General features: G+C 40.6%; 1 protein-coding gene across 1 annotated transcript in view; it reads left to right on the top strand.

Annotated features, from left to right (window-relative positions):
• The window catches only part of rnf145a (ring finger protein 145a), a 139,327-nt gene that overhangs the window by 109,130 nt on the left and 5,006 nt on the right, over positions 1–25,191 (top strand). The window contains exons 7-9 of the mRNA XM_060837043.1: positions 3,348–3,530; positions 8,710–8,857; positions 24,416–24,772. Coding sequence (XP_060693026.1) covers positions 3,348–3,530; positions 8,710–8,857; positions 24,416–24,772 — 688 coding nt within the window. The remainder of the gene's footprint in view (positions 1–3,347; positions 3,531–8,709; positions 8,858–24,415; positions 24,773–25,191) is intronic.

Here is a 25,191-nt window from a genome sequence, read left to right as displayed (position 1 = left end):
TAGATGTAGACCCAAATATTCTGCTGGCTGGCAAGTGATTGGAGGCACTTAGTTGCTGTTCAGGTGGAATGCCCAACCCAGTTAACTCTGTAAGAATTGCTTCGAAATGACTTCCAGTGGGCATTTCCCCTGCATTCCCAACATTCTGGAAAAGCACTTTAATTTGATAATTTGCACAGTTAAATTCATTGAAGTGTGTTGATTATGTGGGAAACATTAAAGCAGTTAAAATGTCATATCACATCTGGTTAACTATTGAACTGAAACTAAGCAGAGTCATTGGGGACATTTAAGCAACTGCTGGACATGCACATGGATAACAGTGAGTTGAGGACTGTGTAGTTTAAGTTACTATATTTTACAAGGATTAAACCTTGGCACGACATCATGGGCCAAAGGGCCTGTTCTGTGCTATGTCCTATGAAACCCTGACTCAAGGCAGACACCCATCCCACCCCCTCACATTGTGATTCTACCAGAATTACAACTCTTAGGCCCAACACTAACACTTAGCATCTTACACTAGTGGAGAAAGTGAGGACTGCTGATGCTGGAGATCAGAGTCAAAGGACTTTTGCCCAAAATATAGATTCATCTGCTCCTCGGATGCTGCCTAACCTGCTGTGCTTTTCCAGCACCATACTCTCGATCTTACACCACTGGCCAGTCGCTGAAACAATCCAGCGAGACGGTTGGTTTTCTTTTGCAACAGAAGTTATTACAGAAGAGACAAAAACAAAGAAACAAGCTGACTAGATGTATAACACAGACAGAGGGGTCTTAAAACACAGGACAAAACTAAGTGTTCGACCTACTTCCCAGCAGCATCATTGCTTTGCGAAGAATCAGATCCAAGGAAATTACTCCTCTATATATCAAATCTTGAAGTTCAGTTCAACAAATTCATTCTCCCTAGCCTCTGTCCTGTGAATGGTGGAGTCTTCCTGCAAGATTACTGTCAAAACCGAAAGTTTAGACTTTCTCGGCTTTCTAGAGCCTGCAGGCTTTGAACCAAATGCCCCTGATCTGGACGTTGTACAAAATTAAGTTTTGACTGAGGTAGTTTATTCCCTTTGTTGCTGTGAAAAATGTCTTTTCCAGGAAAGAAATCATGTTTGCCATGTGTTAGTCATGTCTCCTCTGAATTCTCGTAAAAATCTTCAATAAATCTCTGGGTTTTCTAAACTAAACTTAATCCTTGATTATCTGAACTACAAAGAAACTAATGGTCTTTAATGTTCTCCTGGTGGCAATGCACAGTGTATTTTTTAAAAATCCGTTTGCAAGCCAGGAAGCTATAGACCAGTCAGCCTGACGTTGGTGGTGGGCAAGTTGTTGGAGGGAGTCCTGAGGGACAGGATGTACATGTATTGGAAAGGCACGTATTGATTAGGGATAGTCAACATGGCTGTGTGCATGAGAAATCATGTCTCACAAACTTGATTGAGCTTTTTGAGGAAGTATCAGAGAGGATTGATGAGAGCAGAGCAGTAGATGTGATCTATATGTACTTAAGTAAGGCATTCGACAAGGTTCCCCATGGGAGACTGATTAGCAAGGTTAGGTCTCTCAGAATACAGGGAGAACTAGCCATTTGGATACAGAACTGGCTCAAAGGTAGAAGACAGAGGGTGGTGGTGGAGGGTTGTTTTTCAGATTGGAGGCCTGTAACCAGTGGAGTGCCACAAGGATTGTAGCTGGGCCCTCTACTTTTTGTCATTTACAGAAATGATTTGGATGCGAGCATAAGAGGTACAGTTAGTAAGTTTGAAGGTGACACCAAAAATGGAGGTGTAGTGGACAGTGAAAAGGGTTCCTCAGATTACAACAGGATCTGGACCAGATGGGTCAATGGGCTGAGAAGTGGCAGATGGAGTTTAATTCAGATAAATGCGAGGTGCTGCATTTTGGGAAGGCAATCTTAGCAGGACTTAAGCACTTAATGGTAAGGTTCTAGGGAGTGTTGCTGAACAAAGAGACCTTGGAGTGCAAGTTCATAGCTCCTTGAAAGTGGAGTTGCAGGTAGATAGGATAGTGAAGGTGGTGTTTGGTATGCTTTCCTTTTTTGGTCAGAGTATTGAGTACAGGAGTTGGGAGATCATGTTGCGGCTGTACAGGACATTGGTTAGGCCCTTGTTGAAATATTGCGTGCAATTCTGGTCTCCTTCCTATCGGAAAGATCTTGTGAAATTTGAAAGGGTTCAGAAAAGACTTACAAGGATGTTGCCAGGGTTGGAGGAGTTGAACTACAGGGAGAGGCTGAACAGGCTGGGGTTGTTTTCCCTGAAGCATCGGAGGCTGAGGGGTGACCTTATAAAGGTTTACAAAATTGAGGGGCATGGATAGGGTAAATAGGCAAAGTCTTTTTCCTGGGGTCCGGGAGTCCAGAACTAGAGTGCATAGGTTTAGAGTGAGAAGGGAAAGCTATAAAAGAGACCTAAGGAGCAACCTTTTCATGCTGAGAGTGGTACGTGTATGGAATGAGCTGCCAGAGGAAGTGGTGGGAGCTGGTACAATTGCAACATTTAAGAGGCATTTGGATGGGTGTATGAATAGGAGGGGTTTGAAGGGATATGGGCTGGCTGCTGGCAGGTGGGACTAGATTGGGTTGGGATATCTGGTCAGCATGGACAGGTTGAACCAAATGGTCTGTTTCCATGCTGTACATCTCTATGACTCTCTGACACTCCAAGGTTTTCCTGCTCTCTGACACGTTGGATTGGATTACTGTTTCAGAAGGACTGTCTAGCCCAGTTTTATTTTTAATACCCTTCACAAAGATAACCAATACCTGTGTGCCACATTTTAGATACCCAATGTCTAAAAATAAAATTATACTGTCTATGTAAATCACAACCTTTATCTGCATAGACTGAACAGTTTTATGATAATACCTGCCTGTTTTGGAGTCAGCACAGAATAGAGAAATTCATGCTTAACCAACTTGCAAGTGTACTTTCAGATTGATTCACTGTTTGTTGTAGGACAGCTACACTTCAGAATTATCTCATCATCTCAGTACTTTATTTTAAAAATTTCTTTCAGTAGTGTTTTTTTTAAAAAATAGACACCAGTTGGGAATCTTGGTAAAAGTTCATCTAGTGTTTTCAGATAGCTCATGTGGCATTTTTCACAGTTACTGTTGCATAGTGCTTTACAATATTTTTAAAACTCCACTAAAGTTTCTTTTTTTAATCCTGATTGTTTTGTGACATTATTCTAAATAGTATAGTTGTGATATTTTGGTTAGTCCAGTTGAAATTCTCTTCATCCAACTGTTGCTAGAACTAGCAGAGAAGTGTTCTGTTGCCTCAAATGAGATTTTATTTTTAATTATTTTTCCATAGAGGAATGACTGAAGGTATCACATTACTGATTCTGGCGGTACAGACTGGCCTGATTGAATTACAAGTTGTTCATCGTGCCTTTCTGCTGAGTATCATTCTCTTTATTGTGGTGGCTTCCATCCTTCAGTCAATGTTAGAAATTGCTGACCCTATCGTTCTTGCACTTGGAGCCTCAAGAAACAAGTAAGATCATCTTAGAATCTTAATATCTTAGTGTAAGAAGACACAATTTTGTTCTGTTGCACGAGTCCCATATTCCTGAAACAGTCGGTCTTGTTTTTCCAATTGCTTAAACTCTAACAGATTCAGCTTTCATTGCTCTGACATGTTAACTGTAAGTTGCTTTGTTATTATTGTGCCCTTGCTTTGCATCAGTGTTTTAGATATTTTCTCATGTTGCTGATAAAAGCATTTTCCCCAACAGATCCATGCCTGTATTTTTGATCCCCAACATCCATTCATCTTCCTCTTCAATTCAACAATGTACTTTCTTCATTTGTTCAGCAGCTTTTCTCTTCATTGCATCTATGCCAGTCAGCTGAACTGATACATACGGTAGAGTTGTATATTTAGACTCTCCTCTGGATAAAGATCTTACTCCAGAACTCGGTGTTGTGTTTATTGTATATGGTTTCTACTTCTGGTCTCCCCTGCAAGTGGAATACTTGTCTTCACTATCAAACATTTGGCTCTGTGTCATTTCTTTTCTGGAGGAAAGAGCTTCAGCCTACTCAATCTTACCTGAGAAACATCAATTTTCACATCTGATATCATTTCAGTAAATCTTTTTTATACATGGGTGCATCCAATTCTTTTTCTAATCTGGAGACTAGAATTGAATACAATACATTTACAGGTATGATCTAACCAAAGTGCCATATTTACATAATTTCCTAGACAGATATCTTCTGTTCTTGAATCTCAGTGATATATTTGCTTTCTGTGACTTTGTTGACCTGTAGTCTAATATTTTTACTCAAGCTCCCTCTGCAGCTTGATTCAGTGATACTGATTTTAATTTCAAGTTATACTTATAGTTTATTTCAGCCTTCCTGCTTCTCTTGCAGTTCTCAATGAGCTGTAACCTCCTTCCCCTGTAGTGTCTTTATTTATGGAAGGTAGGACAATTGGTTTGAGACAAGTACCATTTATACTGATACTCTTCTAAGTCAGTTTGTTCAGATGTCTCATGACATGCCTTTCTGGTCATTACATCTGAGGGATTTGAATGCAGTCCTTATGGGTCTATAGGTCACATTCCTTCCCTCAGGACATTGTGGGTCTACCTACAGCAAATGGACTACAACAGTTCATGAAAGCAGCTCACCCTTTTCTCAAGGGTAGCTCGAGACAAACCATAAATGTCGGCTTGCCAGCAACACACACTTCTGCCTGTGAAGAAAAACAAACAGAACTGGGAGAACAGAGCTGCTTCACAAAATTCCTTAATTATTTTAATTGATCCATTCAGACATGTTATGATAAATCTTTGTGACAGGTGGAACTTGAGTCTGATCCTTCTGATCCAATGCTACCAATGCACCACAAGACCTCTAAAACCCATCCCATTCAGACAAATATTTTTAATTAAACTGTTCGGACATGTTATGACACATCTCCGTAGCGGATGGGGTTTAAATCCAGAATTTGTGGCAGAGCAATAATTTTTATTGTTAACAATTAAAGATCAATACATGCAAGAATGTAAGCAATAGATTGTAGAATTAAACAAGAATTACTTTGACCTGTTCCTACTCTGGTTGGAGCCCAGTGTCTTTTGCAGTAACCGGCAAGCAATTAACTAAATTGTCCTGACTTTACACTGGTTTAGTATGAATCTAGTTTGACCCTGCAACTTGAACTCTAGGCTTGCATCTACTTTGAAACTTAAAGATAATGAAAGCTGCAGGTTGTTTTTTGACCCCGGAGAGTCACTTACCCGAGGAACGCATCTATCTGACTTGTGAACCATCCTATCGTTTGACTACTGATCAGTTTAAAGTGTTGTTTCTTGCTAGACTTTTCAGAAGATTGAAGTCTTGTTGAAACCATTACGATTGGTAGTTGTGATTCTGGAGCACACCTGAATTTTATCTTCAATATCACCATTATCCTGACAAATCTGATGTTAATATGTAAAAAGGGATCTCTTCCACATAGTTCTGATTGTTACCAGCTTTTTTCTGATTATCTTTTTCCCATTTAATTCCCATATTAGCATATCCTAATCAGGACAATGAACCTGTTATGTCATCAACTTTTGACTTGTTTCAGTAGTCTGTGGACTTAAAATGGGAAGTTTTGTCTGTTGGTTTATATGGCCAAAAGATGGCAAATTTTCTCCAGTGTTCAATATTTTTAAACCAGGTCCCCAGTCCCATGCAAATTTTGAAATTATTTTTTCAACTCCTGAACCCTTGTTCATCTCATTGATGAGCGGATGTAAATTCAGCATTCATAGTTTTAACCCAAACTACTTTTTGTTTATTTTTGAAACTGCTTTGATATTCTTTATGCTACTTATCTTCTGATTCCACATTTCCAGCCTTAGCCATGAGATTCCTGTACAGCAGTGTAGCAAAGGCCTTTTGAAATAAACATGTGTTTAATGTGCTGTATCACTATTGTTTATCCTTAGTTAACGTTTCCAAAGATTTTGATGAAACTCGTCAAAAATGACACTTACTTTGATATTGATCCTATATGTCATTTTATTTTTCATTTAAAGGTTCCATTATTTTTCCTGCCACTGACATTGAGTTAAAAATCAATACCATTGGACTTTACCAGCTTTCCTTCAGCATTTAGGAATCACATATGCTGTCTGTCACTCTGGTATTATTCTTTTCCCTAATTTTCTCTGAAAAGATGAAAGAATGTTTCTCATATCTCCTCCCTCACATTTTTTAATGCACATGAATACAATTTGGGTCCTTTTTCAAGTGTGCTTAAAAGTCCTCCTTCCGTTCTACCTTAAATATGTCTATACCTTTTGTGGATCCTTTCTAACATTGACCCATCATATGAGTCTTCCGAGCGCAAGTCGTTCTGCATTAACACAGCAATTGCATTCCTTTGCATCCCTGTGCTATAGAAAATTGCACTATAGAAAGCATGCAATAAAAGATCACGATAGAAAATCGCTATACCTGTTCAGTAAAAAGTTTGCGTTATCCAAACACTCTTCACAATTCATCAATCATGTTATAACCAATTCAAGTTGACGTAACGCGCGTTATACCAGAACAACCTGTAAACACTGAGGTGAAGTAATTATTATTTCTGCTATTTTGTTGTCATTGTCTATCAGTTTCTTCCCAATGACTTTATCTTAAGTTTCAAGGACTGCACATGGTGCCAGGATGCAGAAGATGTGTAAGTTTGTTTCCATAATTATGCTGACAATTTGTTTATAACGGCTATGAAAACTTCCAGGCCATTTATCTGCTTTATTGCTTTACGACATGACAGTTTGCTTAGACTTGACTTGACATAATGATTTGAGTTTCATATTTCCACCGGAACTTATTTTCTGAGTGATATGTTTTGAGTTGATGACTACCTGGAATGTGAAAACTAGGCTTTTCCCATACCTTAAGTGCCCTCCATCTGAAACTTTCAGACCATTTCCCATACCATCGTGCTAATCCCAGATGACCAAGACTTGCAAGAGGGACAGTGGATTCCTAAATACCATAATATACCCAGTATGAACCTTAACTGGTTTGTCTATTATTGTCTTTTGTCTTTTCTTGTACAAAATCATGTTTCCTCATGCAGGTACTTTATTTAAAGCAAAATCCAAGATAACAGAGCAAGAACTTTTTTTTATGAACCTTAATTATATTTAAATTTGAATCAACACGAAATGTATTTTCAAGTCCCAGCCTGTTAATTGCTGAACTGCAAAGTATGCAACAGATGGTATTTGTAACAAATCTCTGCATAAAAGCAGATTTTCAAATTAGTTAAATTTGTATTACCATAATACCTAATGAACAGCGCGCACTTAAAATTATAGTGCTGCCTTCTGACACTGAAAACAAAATGGCAGATATAATAATTACTTCACCTCCGTATTTAATATGATAGGCACAATAGTCAGCAGTCCATAAAGATATGAAGGTATTTAAGGGAGAAAGGAGGAAGACATTTAATCACCCTTGGGTGAAGAGTAAAGCCCATGACATGAGCTATATCCATGTGTATTTTTGAAAAATGCTTTTAGACAACACTATTTTCCTGATGAGTGGAGTTCATTACATCAGCCAGCACGCATTTACATGGAGCCATTTGAATTATTTCATCTGACCCTTTAATCAGGCTGCATTACAAAGTGCATTAAAGCATGACTTGTACAGAAAAAAATACTTCATTTAAGTTCAATAACTAAATGCCTTACCAGTGAACTAATAAAATTAGCTAATTACAACTTAACAAATAGCAATTCCAAAGCTGCAGAATGACAGCTATTCAATTGAAGTTAGATCTGTTGAGCCTTGGCTTTGTCCGTCAGAAGAACCACAGAGAATTTACAGCACAAAGAGGACATTGAGCCCATCATGTCTGAGGTGACAGAGTAAACCCCACCCATTCTAATTCCACTTTCCAGCTCATCATGTCCATTGTCTTGTACGTTACAGCACTTCCGAAACAGATCCAAGTTCCATTCAAATGAGTTGAGGGTTTCTGCCTCAACTACCAAACTAGGCAGTGAATTCTAGACACCTACACCCTCTGGATGAAAAGTTTTTCTATCATTATCTCTCATCTTTCCGCAAGTCGCTGTAAATCTGCATCTCCTGGCACCCACTATTGCGTCCCCTCACTGGGCAAAACAGATCTTCCCTAACCACTTGGTCCAAGCCCCTCATTATTTTGTTGTCCTCTGTTAGCTCTTTACTAAAGAAAGCAATCTAATCTAACTGGGAAAAAGCAAAGAAGTTCAACAATGTTGTGCCCTCTGTACTTTCCTGTCTGTTTCTTTCCCATCCGACATTTGGGTGGTTCAGGTCTTCAACAATTGTTCCCCCAGCTTTTCTGCAGTTGGAAATTTGTTTTTCTCACTCTCTCGCTGTTTGGGAGTTGATAGCATCTGCAGTTTGGCTATCCTAACATATAATAAATGAAGACTACAAATGCAAATCAGACTGAGATGCCCTGATCTTGTGGACTGATTGACCAAGCGTCAGCACCATTTGGATACCCCTGTCACTATCTACAGCTTTGTAGTAGAAGTGTCCTGGAAAAGCATTCTAATAAAGTTGTATTAATTTTTCAAAAATGGAACTAGTCTCTGGCTTCTGAGAATAGTTGAGTTTGATATATGTCTCATAAAAACATCTTATTTGCTTTATTACAGGAGTCTGTGGAAACATTTTCGAGCCGTCAGTCTGTGTTTGTTCCTGTTGGTGTTCCCTGCCTATATGGCCTACATGATTTCTCAATTTTTCCAAATGGACTTCTGGCTTCTGATCATCATCTCCAGTAGTGTTCTGACTTCCTTACAGGTAATGGGTAAAATGCTATTGTATTTCAACAAATCCATGAGGTCTCTCTTAACATGACTGCACTATTATTATATTAATGAAATGTGATCTTCTATTTCATTTGCCATCAATACCGTGGGGAGTGGTCTTTTATCAAGAAATGAGGTTGACGCTTTGAACAGCGTCTTGATATACACAAGCATTTTATTGAGGATCCTGCCTTATGATGTCCAGGCCTATTAGAATGTGATAGACTTTTATTAGTTACCTGTCATTCTTCTAAATGCCATTGAATATAGTCTTAACTGATCCGATCTCTCTCCATTCGTAAGCTCTACCATCCAGGAAACAGTCTAGTAAATCTTCCACAGCCAGGACATTCATGCCCAGATAAGGAGACCATAATTGCACGCAACATTCCAGGAGTGGTCTCACCAAAGCACTGTACGATTGCAGTAAGACATCCCTGCTCTGTATTCAAATCCCCTCCCTATGTAGACCAACATATTTCTTCCTTCAGTGCTTGCTGTATTTGCATATTTATTTTCAGTACTTTTTGTACAAGAACACCCAGGTATCATTGCGACCTCTCCTTTCCCAATCTCTCACCATTCAGACAATGTCTGCCTTCCCATTTAGTGACCAATAGAGAGAACCTCGTGTGTATCCCCATTATACTTCATCTGCCAACCATTGCCACAACCTCAACTTGTCCAAATATCACTGAAGCATCTCTGCATCCTCCTCAAAGTTTTTCCTTCCTTGCAACTTTGTGTCATCTATAAACTTGGCAACATTATATTTCATTCTGCCATCTAAATCAGGAATATAAATTGTGAATAGCTGAGATCCAAGCACTGATTCCTGCAGTACCCCACTAGTCACTGGCTGTCATTTGGAAAAAAGACCCTCAGGGCCATAGTCTCAGAATTAACTGTGTCACTCTTCACTTTGAAGAATTCTATCATGTTATGGTCACGCTGTCCCAAGGGACTTTGACTAGCTGGATTGTCAATTCTTCCTTTTTGATTGGACAATACCCCATCTAGGATGACCTGTTTTCTTGTTTGCTTCTCAGCATAGTGATCGTGTAAACCACCTTGCACATACTGCAGGAAGTCCTCCTCTACACCATTGATATAGAAGGAAATTTAATTACTAATCACACTTTACCGTCCTAAGCATTTGCATTTCTGCGGTATCAGTCACTTCCATAGAATATTCTAGAGTGCTTTACATCCAATGAGCTCTTGTGAAAGTAGCATAGTAGCAAGTGCAGTATAGAAATCACAATGGCTGACTTGGTGTCCTACAGCACTTCATTTCAACTAAACTGAATTTGATATGTCATCTGTCTTGTCATAAAATAATATAGCTTTTTAGAATAATATAGAGGTAATTGAAACTATCAGATCTGGCAGTTCAGTCAATCCCACTCTTCCTTCCTTTCCCCATTCCCTTACATTTTTATCCAGTTGTTTTTAAAGTCATCTAATAAATCTGAAGCAACCACCTAATCAGACGTTTCAAATCGTAAACCTAGCTTTTGTCCTCAGCCTGATGTTCCTTTGTCAATCACCTTTTCCTTGTGCCTTTGTGGTTATAAACTTTCAACCACTAGAATCAGTTCATTTCCTCCATCTGAACCCTTCATGAATTTAAATGACTTTTTTTTACATTTTCTGGTCCAAGGAGAGAACTTTAACCGTCACAGTTTATCTATACCACTGTAATTCCTTGTCCCTGGAATCACTTCGGAAAGTCTCTTCAGTGTCGTTTCTAAAGCATGGCTTTCCAAACTATGGGCCACAGGGTGCAGGCTGAAGGAGAATGACTGTCATGTTGCTTGATTTGATTGCTAAGAACTGAGACCTTTGTCCATGCTTGTGTCAACTTAATGGTGGCAAGGCCTAGCTGGGTAGTCTTTGAAACCTGATTTCTGCTCCAAAGCAACCTATAAAAGTCAAACTTTTAATAAAGAAAGTTTGTAACAGAATTTTGCTCATCCTCACTGCTTTTCTGTTCTACTCTCAAAAATGTCACCAGCCATCCAGACCCCTCAAATCTGTCTTCTCCTCCCACAAGTCTCCACTCTCCTCCTGACCGCTCTAACCCCATATCTCTTAGTTCTTGTGCCCCAATCAAGGTTGTACCATTTAGCAGGCATTGCCTCACTCCATTCTTCTGCTCTATGCGTCACCTCACTCTAGGCTGCATTGAATTTCATCTGTTATCTGACAAACCATTCCACTGGAGGAGACAGTAGTCCAATGGCCATGTCCAGGGCTCAAGTCAGACACAGGGCTGTACGGGTCTAACCTTCCTGACGAAGGGCCTATGCCCGAAACATCGATTCTCATGCTCCTTGGATGCTGCCTGACCTGCTGTGCTTTTCCACTGCCACACTTTGAGCTCTAACGCTGTCATAACTGTCTCTCAGCACCTCTGCCTACCTTTCCCCCAAATCTCACTCTGTTCAAGTTCTAAGATAGAATCACAATGCCAAAACAGTTCGGTACTGCTTTCATGAAGTTCTGAAGTGTGCTGCACCAATTGAATGCTATCCCCCAGTTGATGTTCTGTAGTTTAGTGTACCTTAATGATGCCACCTGTACCTCTATTTGCAAAGCCCATGATTATATATATTTTGTTAGTCAATCTATTGACCTGTTTTGCCATCTTGAGAAATCTATGGGCAAACATTCCATATCTCTTTGTTCTAATGCCTGAGTCAAAATTATACCATTTAGCGGGCATTGCCTAACTCCATTCTTCCACGCTATATATCACCTCACACTAGGCTGCATTGAATTTTATCTGTTATCAGACGAGCTATTTCAGTGGTAGAAATGGTTGTCCAATGGCCATGTCCAGGGCCCAAGTTATATCAGGACACAATAGTCAGGGCTGTATGGGTCTGCTATGCTCATTTCAAGGCTGGGAGGTCATAATTTATACCCCAGCCTCAGTAGTGTCGTTGGACTCTTAATCCAGTGAATCATCATGTTGCTCTGGGGACATGGGTTCAAATTGGAATTTAAAATTCAATTTTTAAAAAATTCTGGAATATAAAGCCAGTCTCAATAATGGTTATCATGAGAGATGTTTTTCAATTGTAAATCCCCGTCTGGTTCGCTGACCGTTGATAGAGAAAGAAATCATCTTTGTTACTTGGTCTGGCCTTCATGTGATTCCGGATCTATATGACTGACTCTTAAAGTGGCCTTCAGACTGGCTTAGCAAGTCACTCAGTACATGCGCAGTTATGGATAAGCAACAAAAGCTGGCCTTGCCAGTGACATGCGCATCCCATAACAAAACGTCTTTTTATAAATCCCACCTGTTCTTTTCAAATCTACTTCTATCTTTCTCAGTGTTTACTTCATTTACAGGTTTGATGTAATCAGCAAATTTCAAGTTTATGCTGAAAGAGCTGTGGATGCTGTAAATCAAAAACAGAACAGAAATTGCTAAAGCAGCTCAGCAGGTCTGATAGCATCAGAGAAGAGAAATCAGCATTAATGTTTCGGGTCTGGTGATGCTTACTCTAATGTTGTGAGGAAGGGTCACCGGATACACAACATTAACTCTGATTTCTCTTCACAGATGCCGCCAAACTTACTGAGCTTTTCCAGCAACTTCTGTTTTGTTTATACCCTTTGCTACCAAGTCAAAGTCATTAATATAAATTGAAAACAGAAATAATTATAATAACTGAATCCTGGGAATCACCATTATTTACTCCCCTCCTGAGAAAAATCTATTCAACTACTCATGGTGTTCATGGATATGTAGGTTGAGTGCATTAGTCATGGGCAATGCAGGGTTACAGGGATAAGATAGGGGGATGGGTCTAGTTGAGATGCTCTTAGGAGGGTCAGTGTGAACTTGTTGGGCCGAATGGCCTGTTTCCACACTATGTAGCGATTCTATTAGTCAACTATTAATCTAGGGGCCCAGGTTCAAATCCTGCCATGGCAGATGTTGTCTATGTAACCATTGCCGATTGTCAGGAAACCACACCTGGTTCACTAATATGCTTTAGGGAAATAAATCTGCCATCTTTGCCTACTTGTGTCTCCAGACTATTCCACCTAACTTGCACATGTTTGGACTGTGGGAGGAAACACATGCAGACGCGGGGAGAATGTGCAAACTCCACACCCGAGAGTGGAATCAAACCTGGATCCCTGGCACTGAGGTAGCAGTGCTAACCACTGAACCACTAGGCCATCATCACCTACTTGTGATTCCACAACCACAGCAAATAGTTTACTCTCAACTGCCCTCTGGGCAATAAAGCATGGGCGAGAAATACTATAACTATCTTTCAGTTCCAGATTTTACCAGTTAATTGTATTTAAGTTCCCAACAGCTGCTACAGTGTGATTTGAATCCATGTCCCAGAATGGGGTTGGGTCTCTGAATTACTAGCCTACAGGCATTGCTATGACCCACTGTCTCCTTGGAAGCAGGATATCTAGTGATCTTTACGTGGCCTGTTCTACATGTGACTGAGACCCACAGCAATGTGATTGATTCTAACTGCTCTTTAAGGTGACCAAGCAAGCCACTGAGCTCAAAGGGAGACAGGCAACAAATGCTGGCCTTGGAAGCAAAATCCACATGCTGTAAATGGAAAAAGAAATCTATCATTACCCTTCATATATTCATATGTGTTCCCTCTAAGTTGCAAGTTGTATAACTGTTCCAAGAGTTTGCGAGTGCCAGTTGGCATGCTGGCACATTGAATTTTGGAAGTCACTGCCATCTGCATATCTCAAACTCATTAGGATTAGGCAAATCAAATCAGCAAAAATGTGTTCAGTGTAAGAAATTCAGTAAGTAAGATGGTGCAAGGGGTAGGATTTCTGGGGCATTGGTACTGGCTCTGGAAGAGGTATGACCTGTTGAAGCAGTACAGGTTGCACCAGAACTAGGCTGGAAGATGATCTAAGGGGAAGGTAACCAAAGTGCAGTTGGGAAGGGATTAAATTAAAATGTCAGGGGGAGTAGGAACCTAAACAGTGAGAGTAGAGAGGGAAATGGCAAAAATAAAATATAGAATTCACAAAAGTAATGGGTAGAAATTTCAAGCCACAATGTTAAATAATGTGAATAGGATAAAAAAAAATTAAGATAGCACTTAAGACTTAGTATCTTAATGTATGGAGCATCACAGTAAAGTTGTGCAAATAGAGAAATGGATATGATATAGTTAGGATTACAGAAACGTGGTGCAGGGTGACCTAGGATGGAAACTGAGTATCCAGGAGTATTCACCTTTTAGGAAGGACAGACAAAGGAAAATGAGGTGGGGTGTTATTGCTGGTTTAAGAAGACATTAAAATGATAGTGAGGAGGAATAGAAGCTATGGTAGAGTGGACTCACTATAGCTAGATCTTGGAAATTCCAAGAGGTTGAAAACGATACTGTGGACTGTTTCTAGACCCCCAACCAAAAATGAAAATGTTGGAGAAGGCACTAAATATGAAATTAGAACCACAAGCAATAAAGGTACAGCTGTACTTGCTGATGAAGAGCTTTTGCTCAAAATGTCGACTTCCCTGATCCTCTGATGCTGCCTAACCTGCTGTCCTTTTCCAGCACCACACTTTTCGACTCTGATCTCCAGCATCTGCAGTCCTCACTTTCTCCCAGCTGTAATTATTGCAGATTTTAATCTGCATATAGATTGTGCAAGGCAAATCAGAAACAGCACTGTAGCGAAGGCATACCTGGAGCATGTGCGAGATGGCTTTCTAAATCTATGCATTGAGTGACCAATGAGAGGAAGGCCATCCTAGACTGGTTATTGTGCAATTAGGAAAGAATAATTGGCAAGGTAGTGGTGTGATGCCCCTTACAGCAGAATGGAAGTAATATGATAGAATTTCCATTCCGATGGAGAGTGACATAGTTAATTCTGAGTCTTGGGTTCTGAATTTAACTAGAGTATCATGATATGAGACATGAGCTGGTTATGATAAATTGTGAAACGTTTACTGAAAAGGATGACCGAGCACAGGCAATGGCAGACTTTAAAGAGTGAGTGGACGAGCTGCAGCAATTAATTCCTGTCTGGCACAAAAATAAAGCTGGAAAGGTGACTTGACCTCTGTTAACAAGAAAAATTAGAGATAATATTAGAATCTAGGAAGGGGCATAGAAATTGACCAAAAATAGCAGCAAACCTGAGGATTGGGAGCAGTTTAGATTTCAACAAAGATGGACAAAAGGATTTGTTCGGAGAGGAAATATGAAGTATGAAACTAAGCTCGGGGGATCAGACAAACTGATTGCAGAAACTTCTGTAGGTTTCTGCATGTATGAAGATAAAAAGATTAGCGAAGACAAATGAAGATCCATTACAATCAGTAACAGGGGAAGTTATAATTTAATACATACTTTTATTCTGCCTTAAAGAGGACAAACGTAATGTCCCCAAAACATTGGGAAACAGGGTATTGAGGCAGAGAGGAAATGAAGGAAATCCATATTGGTAGGGAAATTATCATGGGGAAGTTGATGGGATTAAAGGCCACCAAATCTACAACACCCAACATTTCAGAAGTATCCCCAGGTAGAGTAGGTGCATTGGTTGTCATCATTTAAGATTCTATAGACCATGGATCAGGTCCTATGGGTTGGAGTGTTGGTAACATAACCCCACTATTTTAAGAAAAAAGGGCTAGGTTGAAAACAGGGAATTAAACACCTGATACTCTGATATCGGTAGTAAGTAAAATGTTAGAGTCCATTATATAAGATTTAATAGCAGAGCACATGCAAAACAGTGACAAGATCAGACAGGTTCAGCATGGATTTATGAAAGGGAATTATGCTTGACCAATCTGTTAAAATTTTTTGAAGACATAACTAATAGAATTGTTCAGGAGAACCAGTGAATGTGGTTAACTTGTGATTTCAGACAGCATTTGATAATGGACCCACAAGAGATGAGTAACATTCAAGTGCATGGGATTGGGGTGGTATAGTGGCATGGATAGAGAACTGGCTCTCAGATAGCAAAGGAAAAATAGGAACAAGTAGGTATTTTTCTGAGTAGCAGCCAGTGACTGTTTGGGCACCACAGGGATCAATGTTTGGACCATAGCATTTTACAAGATATATTAATGATTTAAACGAGGGACTTAAATTGCATCATCTGCAAAGTTGAAAATACTAAGCTAGGCAGAAGAGTGAACTCTGAGGGAGATGCAGAGATACTTCAGTGTGATTTGGACAAGTTGGGTGAGTGGCAAAAACAGCAGATGAAGTATGATGTGCATAAATGTGAGGCTATCCACTCTGATTGCACAAACGGGAATGTGGATTATTATTTGAATGACAATAGTTGAGAAATGGGGAACATGCAACAACACTTGGGTGTCCTTGTATACCAGTTGCTGAATGTAAGCATGCAGGTTCAGCAGGCAACAAAGAAGGCAAATATATGGTGGCCTTCATCACAAGAAGAATTGAGTACAGGAGCAGGCAAGTCTTTCTGAAATTGTACTGGGCCTTGGTGAGACCACACCTGGAGTATTGTGTGCAAATATAGTGGTCTTAACTGAGAAAAGATGTTCTGGCTATTAGGGGAGTGCAACCAACAAAGGTTTACCAGATTGATTCCTGCAATGCAAGCCTGATGTTTGAAGAGAGACCAGATCTGTTAGGATTGTATTCACTGGAGCATTGGAGAATGAGGGGGTTATCTCATAGAAAACTATAAAGTTTTAACAGGACAGGATAAATGCAGGAAGGATGTTCCCAATAACTGGGGAGTCCAGAACCATGGCCATTTAGGACTGAGATGAAGAGGAATTTCTTCACACGGAGTGGTGAGCCTGTAAAATTCTTTGCCACAAAAAGCAGTTATGGCAAAAACATTATTTTCAAGAAGGAGATAGATATAGTTCTTAGGGTGAAAGGGATCAGAGAGTATGGTTCAAAAAGAGTAACAGGATACAGAGTAGGATGATCAACCATGATCATATTGAATGGTGGAGCATGCTCAAAGGGCCAAATTGCAGACTACTGTTTCTATTTTCTGTTTCTGTGAAATTGAAAATTGCTCTTAGAACAATCAAAAAACAGACTGCTTTAGACCTTGTAATATGTAATTGTAATTTGTTTAAGGCTGCAGTTTCCCACCTATTTTTCTTGCCCTCAAACTGTACGTAAAATTACATTGTTATAATCACACTTAACAAGTGGTTCCTTTCAGTTTGAGATGAATAATTAAATCCTTTGACGTTATCAGGTCAAAAGTAGACTGTTCCTTCATGATTACAGAACCTATTGTTCTGGGAAACTTGCTCAATTACACATTGTGAACTTATTCTCCAAGCTACCTTTGCAGATTTGCTTTGTCTAATCTGTGTGAAGATTAAAATTTTCCATAATTATTACAGTACCTTCTTGCAAATCCCTGTTCTTTTGAGTTATCTTCTGTCCTACAGAATAGTAACAATCAGGAGGCTTTTCCAATGTTCCCACCAATAACTCCCTCAAACCGATTCTATGGTTTCCAACCTCTGAACCAAACTCATTTTTCAGTATTGTATTGATCTCATCGTTCAATAACCAAGCTATTCTACCACCTTACTTGTGTTTCGGAAATGTAAAATACCCTTCAAAAGTCAAATACTAACCATTGACCAAGCATACTCATTTATGTTTATAATTCCAGAAACAGTGATATAGCGTCATAGAGATGTACAGCACAGAAGCAGACCCTTCGGTCCAACCCGTCCATGTTGACCAGATATCCCAACCCAATCTAGTCCCACTACAAGCACCTGGCCCATATCTCTCCAAACCCTTCCTATTCATATACCCATCCAAATGCCTTTAAATGTTTTTTATTAAATATTTAAATATCTCCCACAGCATTGTGTGTTGCAACTGTACCTCACCCTGAAGGGAGTGGTTCAAAATGATTACTTGGGATAACAACTAGTGGAAAGAAATTATAATGTCCTTTACACCTCTCATGCACATCTCTAATGGGATAGGTCATCCTGAGAAGGATATTGAATGATGTCCAGTGATGTTTTGAGCAAAGCCACTTGGATTACAGAATTCATGTTCTCTCTAGTTCTGAGTACTGTAACTGCAAAATACATTAGTGTTGCTGAACAAAGAGACTTTGGACTGCAGGTTCATAGTTCCTTGAAAGTGGCATCATAGATAGACAAGATAGCGAAGAAGGTGTTTAGTATGCTTTCCTTTATTAGTCAGAGCATTGAGTTTTGGAGTTGGGATGTCATGTTACGGCTGTGCATGACATTGGTTAGGCCACTTTTGGAATATTGCGTGCAATTAGATTACATTAGATTACTTGCAGTGTGGAAATAGGCCGTTCGGCCCAACAAGTCCACACCTACCCTCCGAAGAGCAACCCACAGACCCATTCCCCTACATTTACCCCTTCACCTAACACTACGGGCAATTTAGCATGGCCAATTCACCTAACCTGCACATTTTTGGACTGAGAGGAAACCGGACGAAACCCAGGTCTCTGCCATTCTGAGGCAGCAGTGCTAACCACTGTACCACCGTGCCACCCATTAATTCTGGTCTCCCTCCTATAAAAAGATGTTATGAAACTTGAAAGGGTTCAGAAAAGGTACACAAGGATGATGTCAGGTTTGGAGGTTTGGAGGGTTTGAGCTGCAGGGAGAGGCTGAATAGGCTGAGGCTATTTTCCTGGAGTGTCGGAGGCTGAGGTATGACCCTGTAGAGCTTTGTAACATCATGAAGAGCATTGTTAGGGTAAATAGATAAGAGTTTTTCCCTGGTTTGGGGGAGTCCAGAACGAGAGGACATAGGTTTAGGGTGAGAGGGGAAAGATTTGCAAGGGTCCTAAGGGGCAACTTTTTCACACAGAGGTTGATGCATAAATGTATTTAGCTGCCAGAGGAAGTGGTAAAGGCTGGAACAATTCCAACATTTAAAAGGCATCTAGATGAGTGTGTGAATAGGAAAGGTATAAAGGGATATGGGTTTAGATTAGACTGGTGCTAGAAAAGCACAGCAGTTCAAGCAACATCCGAGGAGCAGTAAAATCGACCTTTCGGGCAAAAGCACTTCATGAGGAATACAGGCAGAGTGTCTGAAGGGTGGAAAGACAAATGAAAGGAGCCGCCTCCTCTCATTTATCTTTCCACCCTTCAGACACTCTGCCTGTATTCCTCATGAAGGGCTTTTGCCCGAAACATCGATTTTACTGCTCCTAGGATGCTGCTTGAACTGCTGTGCTTTTCCAGCACCACTCTAATCTAAACTCTGGTTTCCAGCATCTGCAGTCATTGTTTTTACATAGAGTCATAGAGATGTACAGCATGGAAACAGACCCTTCGGTCCAACCCCGTCCAAGCCGACCAGATAGTCCCACCTGCCAGCGCCTGGCCCATATCCCTCCAAACCCTTCCTATTCATATACCCATCCAAATGCCTCTTAAATGTTACAATTGTACTAGCAAAAAATGAGGTCTGCAGATGCTGGAGATCACAGCTGAAAATGTGTTGCTGGTCAAAGCACAGCAGGCCAGGCAGCATCTCAGGAATAGAGAATTCGATGTTTCGAGCATAAGCCCTTCATCAGGAATACTAGCCTCCACCACATCCTCTGGCAGCTCATTCCATACACGTACCACCCTCTGCATGAAAAGGTTGCCCCTTAGGTCTCTTTTATATCTTGCCCCTCTCACCCTAAACCTATGCTCTCTAGTTCTGGACTCCCCGACCCCAAGGAAAAGACTTTGTCTATTGATCCTATCCATGCCCCCTCATAATTTTGTAAACCTCGATAAGGTCACCCCTCAGCCTCCGACGCTCCAGGGAAAACAACCCCAGCCTGTTCCACCTCTCCCTGTAGCTGAGCTCCTCCAACCCTGGCAACATCCTTGTAAAAATTTCTGAACCCTTTCAAGTTTCAGAACGTCTTTCCGATAGGAAGGAGACCAGAATTGCACGCAATATTCCAACGGTGGCCTAACCAATGTCCTGTACAGCTGCAACATGACCTCCCAACTCCTGTACTCAATACTCTGACCAATAAAGGAAGCATACCAACACCACCTTCACTATCCTATCTACCTGCGACTCCACTTCGAAGGAGCTATGAATCTGCACTGCAAGGTCTCTTTGTTCAGCAATACTCCCGAGGACCTTACCATTAAGTGTATAAGTCCTGCTAAGATTTGCTTTCCCAAAATGCAGCATCTCTCATTTAACTGAATTAAACACCATCTGTCACTCCTCAGCCCATTAGTCCATCTGGTCCAAATCCTGTTGTAATTTGAGGTAACCGTCTTCGCTGTCCACTACACCTCCAATTTTGTTGTCATCTGCAAACTTGCTAACTGTCCCTCTTATGCTCGCATCCAAATCATTTATGTAAATGACAAAAAGTAGAGGGCCCAGCACCGATCCTTGTGGCACTCCACTGGTCACAGGCCTCCAGTCTGAAAAACAACCCTCCACCACCACCACCCTCTGTCTTCTACCTTTGAGCCAGTTCTGTATCCAAATGGCTAGTTCTCCCTGTATTCCGTGAGATCTAACCTTGCTAATCAGTCTCTTGTGGGGAACCTTGTCAAACGCTACACAGAAGTCCATATAGATCCCATCTACTGCTCTGCCCTCATCAATCCTCTTTGTTACTTCTTCAAAAAACTCAATCAATTTTGTGAGACATGAGACATGATTTCCCATGCACAAAGCCATGTTGACTATCCAGAATCAGCCCTTGCCTTTCCAAATACATGTACATCCTGTCCCTCAGGATTCCCTCCAACAACTTGCTCACCACAGAGGTCAGGCTCACCGGTCTATAGTTCCCCGGCTTGTCTTTACCACCCTTCTTAAACAGTGGCACCACGTTTACCAACCTCCAATCTTCCGGCACCTCACCTGTGACTATCAGTGATACAAATATCTCAGCAAGAGGCCCAGTAATCACTTCTCTAGCTTCCCACAGAGTTCTCGGGTACACCTGATCAGGTCCTGGAACTTATCCCCCTTTAACCGTTTCAAGACATCCAGCACTTCCTCCTCTGTAATCTGGACATTTTGCAAGATGTCACCATCTATTTCCCTACAGTCTATATCTTCCATATCCTTTGCCACAATAAATACTGATGCAAAATATTCATTTTGAATCTCCCCCATTTTCTGTGGCTCCACACAAAGACCGCCTTGCTGATCTTTGAGGGGCCCTATTCTCTCCCAAGATACCCTTTTGTCCTTAATATATTTGTAAAACCCCATTGGATTCTCCTTAATTCTATTTGCCAAAGCTATCTCATGTTCCCATTTTGCCCTCCTGATTTCCCTCTTAAGTATACTCCTACTTTCTTTCTACTCTTCTAAGGATTCACTCGATCTATCCTGTCTATACCTGACATATGCTTCCTTCTTTTTCTTAACCAAACCCTCAATTTATTTCGTCATCCAGCATTCCCTATACCTACCAGCCTTCCCTTTCACCCTGACAGGAATATACTTTCTCTGGATTCTTGTTATCTCATTTCTGAAGGCTTCCCATTTTCCAGCTTTCCCTTTACCTGCGAACATCTGCCTCCAATCAGCTTTTGAAAGTTCTTGCCGAATACTGTCAAAATTGGCCTTTCTCCAATTTAGAACTTCAACTTTTAGGTCTGGTCTATCTTTTCCATCACAATTTTAAAACGAATAGAATTATGGTCACTGGCCCCAAAATGCTCCTCCACTGACACCTCAGTCACCTGCCCTGCCTTATTTCCCAAGAGTAGATCAAGTTTTGCACCTTCTCGAGTAGGTATATCCACATACTGAATCAGAAAATGGTCTTGTACACACTTAAGAAATTCCTCTCCATCTAAACCTTTAACATTATGGCAGTCCCAGTCGATGTTTGGAAAATTAAAATCCCCTACCATAACTACCCTATTATTCTTACAAATAGCTGAGCTCTCCTTACAAGTTTGTTTCTCAATTTCCCTCTGACTATTGGGGGGTCTATAATACAATCCCAATAAGGTGATCATCCCTTTCTTATTTCTCAGTTCCACCCAAATAACTTCCCTGGATGTATTTCTGGGAATATCCTCCCTCAGCACAGCTGTAATGCTATCCCTTATCAAAAATGCTACTCTCCCTCCTCTTTTGCCTCCCTTTCTATCCTTCCTATAACATTTGTATCCTGGAACATTCAGCTGCTAGTCCTGCCCATCACTGAGCCATATTTCTGTAATTGCTATGATATCCCAGTCCCATGTTCCTAACCATGCCCTGAGTTCATCTGCGTTGCCTGTTAGGCCCCTTGCATTGAAATAAATGCAGTTTAATTTATTAGTCCTACCTTGTCCTTGCCTGCCCTGACTGTTTGACTCACTTCTGTTCTCAGCTGTACCCGTCTCAGATCGATCTCTTTCCTCACTATCTTCCTGGATCTCATCCCCCCACCTTACTAGTTTAAATCCTCCCAAGCAGTTCTTTCAAATTTTCCTGCCAGTATATTAGTCCCCTTCCAATTTAGGTGCAATCCGTCCTTCTTGTACAGGTCACTTCTACCCCAAAAGAGATTCCAATGATCCAAAAATATGAATCCTTCTCCCACACACCAGCTCCTGAGCCATGCATTCATTTACTCTATCCTCCTACTCCTGCACTCACTAGCTCGTAGCACTGGGAATAATCCAGATATTACTACCCTTGAGGACCTCCTTTTTAAATTTCTGCCTAACTCTGTAATCTCCCTTCAGAGTCTCAACCTTTTCCCTTCCAATGTTGTTCGTTCCAGTGTAGACAATGACCCTCTGCTGGGCCCCTATCCCCCCGTGAGAACATTCTGCACCCTCTCTGAGACATCCTTGATCCTGGCACCAGGGAAACAACACACCGTTCTGTTTTTTCTCTGCTGGTCACAGAAACATCTGTCTGTACCTCGGACTACAGAATCCCCTAACACAATTGATCTCTTAGAAGCCGACATACCCCTCATTGCATTAGAGCCAGTCTCAATAGCAGAAACTTGGCTGTTTGTGCTACGTTCCCCTGAGAATCCATCACCCCCTACATTTTCCAAAACAGCATACCTGTTTGAAATGGGTATATCCACAAAAGACTCCTGCTCTAGCTGCCTACCTCTCTTACCTTCCTGGAATTAACCATCTATGTGACTGTATCTGAGACTTTCCCCCCTTTCTATAACTGCTATCCATCACATACTGTTGTTGCAAATTCCTCATCGCTTCTATCTGTCTCTCCAACCGATCCACTCGATCTGATAAGATTCGCATCCAACAGCATTTGTGGCAGATACAATCCGCAGTAACCCTTAAACTTTCTTTAAACTCCCACATCTGACAAGAAGTACATATCACTGCAAAGGCCATTTTTGCTCCTTCACAATCTACAGACTAGCAAATAACACCGTCTTATTCCTCTACAAACACTGCCCCAGGTTAAATTAATAGCTATGGCTTCTATTTAAGTTTAATCAAGAGACTTATCTCCAAAAACATATAATCAAGAATCCACTGTACCCACTAGTGCAGCCTTTCTCTCGGACAGACTTAAAACAACAATTAACTTATCTGATTCTGTACTGTGAACTTCACCCAACAGTTCCTCCAAGACTAGTTGTGAATTTCACTGTTTGTTAATTTTCCCAGATGCACTCCGATGTCCAGGGATACACGAATTCAAACAACAAAGGCAGTAACTGTGCAGGTTTTCTCTCTCTCCTGCACTGTCCTCACCATGTGCTTCCTTTGTCTGCTCTTCTCCCTTTTAAACTGCTGTAGTTTTGACTTTTTTTTCATTCCAAAACAATGCAACAGCGTATAAAACAGTAATTGCTGCTCCTGGAATTCAAGGAAATCACCTCCAACACCTAAAATACCTCAAAAAAAAGAAGCAGCTCTAACAACCAGAAATTTTTCCCGTCCCCCGTCCTGGATTACCCATAAAGGGATATGGGTCAAGTGCTGGCAAATGGGACTAGATTAATTTAGGATTCCTGGTCTGTATGGACGAGTTGGACCAAAGGTCTGTTTTGTGCTGTAAATCTGTGATTCTGCCTTTTTAAAATAACCCTAATAGTACAGATTCATTCATCTTCTAAAATGAAAAGTAACACCTTCTGGTCCTAACACTTAACCAATAAGCTTTTAGAGCAATTTTTGCCTTGGGTTTCAGTGGGTTTTAAAATTTGTATGTTGATAATGTAGTATAGCTAAGAGTAATGAAAATATGACCCATAAATGGAGTCTGTCATGAAAAAAGTAAATGTTTATCTAACATTTCTGCAACAAAAATGGAAATGCTCAAATCATCACTGGACATCATTCAATATCCCTCTCAGGATGACATGGATACATTCCATTTTCAATTTTGCATGCAGTTAAATCTGAATATTTTACAGTAGTATGATCCAAACCGACAAATGACAAATAGCAACATGTAGTATAAAATACTTCTTTCATAAATAACAAATTCATGAGTTGGAGTTGCTTTTTTTAAAAATATATCGGCAGTGATGTCATGCTAAATCATCCTTTAATACAAGTTTGCACTTTTACTAGGTCCTTGGAACACTTTTCATTTATATCCTTTTTATGGTGGAGGAATTCAGTAAAGAACCAATGGAAAACCTTGACGATGTGATCTACTATGTGAATGGCACATATCGCTTGCTCGAATTCCTGGTGGCTTTGTGTGTTGTCGCTTACGGAGTAGCGGAGACAATATTAGGGGAGTGGACGTGGATGGGTTCATCCATCATCTTTGTCCATTCCTACTTCAATGTCTGGCTTCGAGCACAGTTGGGATGGAAGAGCTTTCTTCTCCGCAGGGATGCAGCAAATAAGATCAACTCTCTGCCAACTGCCACTAAAGAGCAGCTTGAAGAGCACAATGACATTTGTTCCATCTGTTACCAGGTATGTAGCATGGCACCAGTGCAGCACTTAAACCCTGGCTTTAGTACCTAAACTCTCATTCAGGAAGATCGCAGTTGGCTGTCCTTATGTTCAGTTCACGTTCTGTATGTGTATTAGCTTCTGCTAATTCCTAACTGCTATAAAATTCCTTCCATCACCTTCTAGTGTCACTTATGCCATGAAAATAGTTTAAATACAAACAAAACTTTTTTCCCTAAGTAATTTTGTTTTATTTTAGTAACAGTTTGAGTGACTTGAATGATTTATTTATATTATGTGGGCCTTTGCTTGGGTCCAAAGTTGGTGAGTGTAATTGTTGGCTTTCTCAGACAAGTGTAAGAACTGGGGCAACATGCTGGTTAGTACTGATTCAGTATAGTCATTGAAATGTACAGCAACCACCCTAATCAAAGAGAAAT

Source organism: Hemiscyllium ocellatum, chromosome 16, assembly GCF_020745735.1.
Source record: "Hemiscyllium ocellatum isolate sHemOce1 chromosome 16, sHemOce1.pat.X.cur, whole genome shotgun sequence".
Taxonomy (NCBI): Eukaryota; Metazoa; Chordata; class Chondrichthyes; order Orectolobiformes; family Hemiscylliidae; genus Hemiscyllium; species Hemiscyllium ocellatum.
Note: the sequence above shows the minus strand (reverse complement) of the source record. Positions and strands in the feature narration are given on the sequence as shown.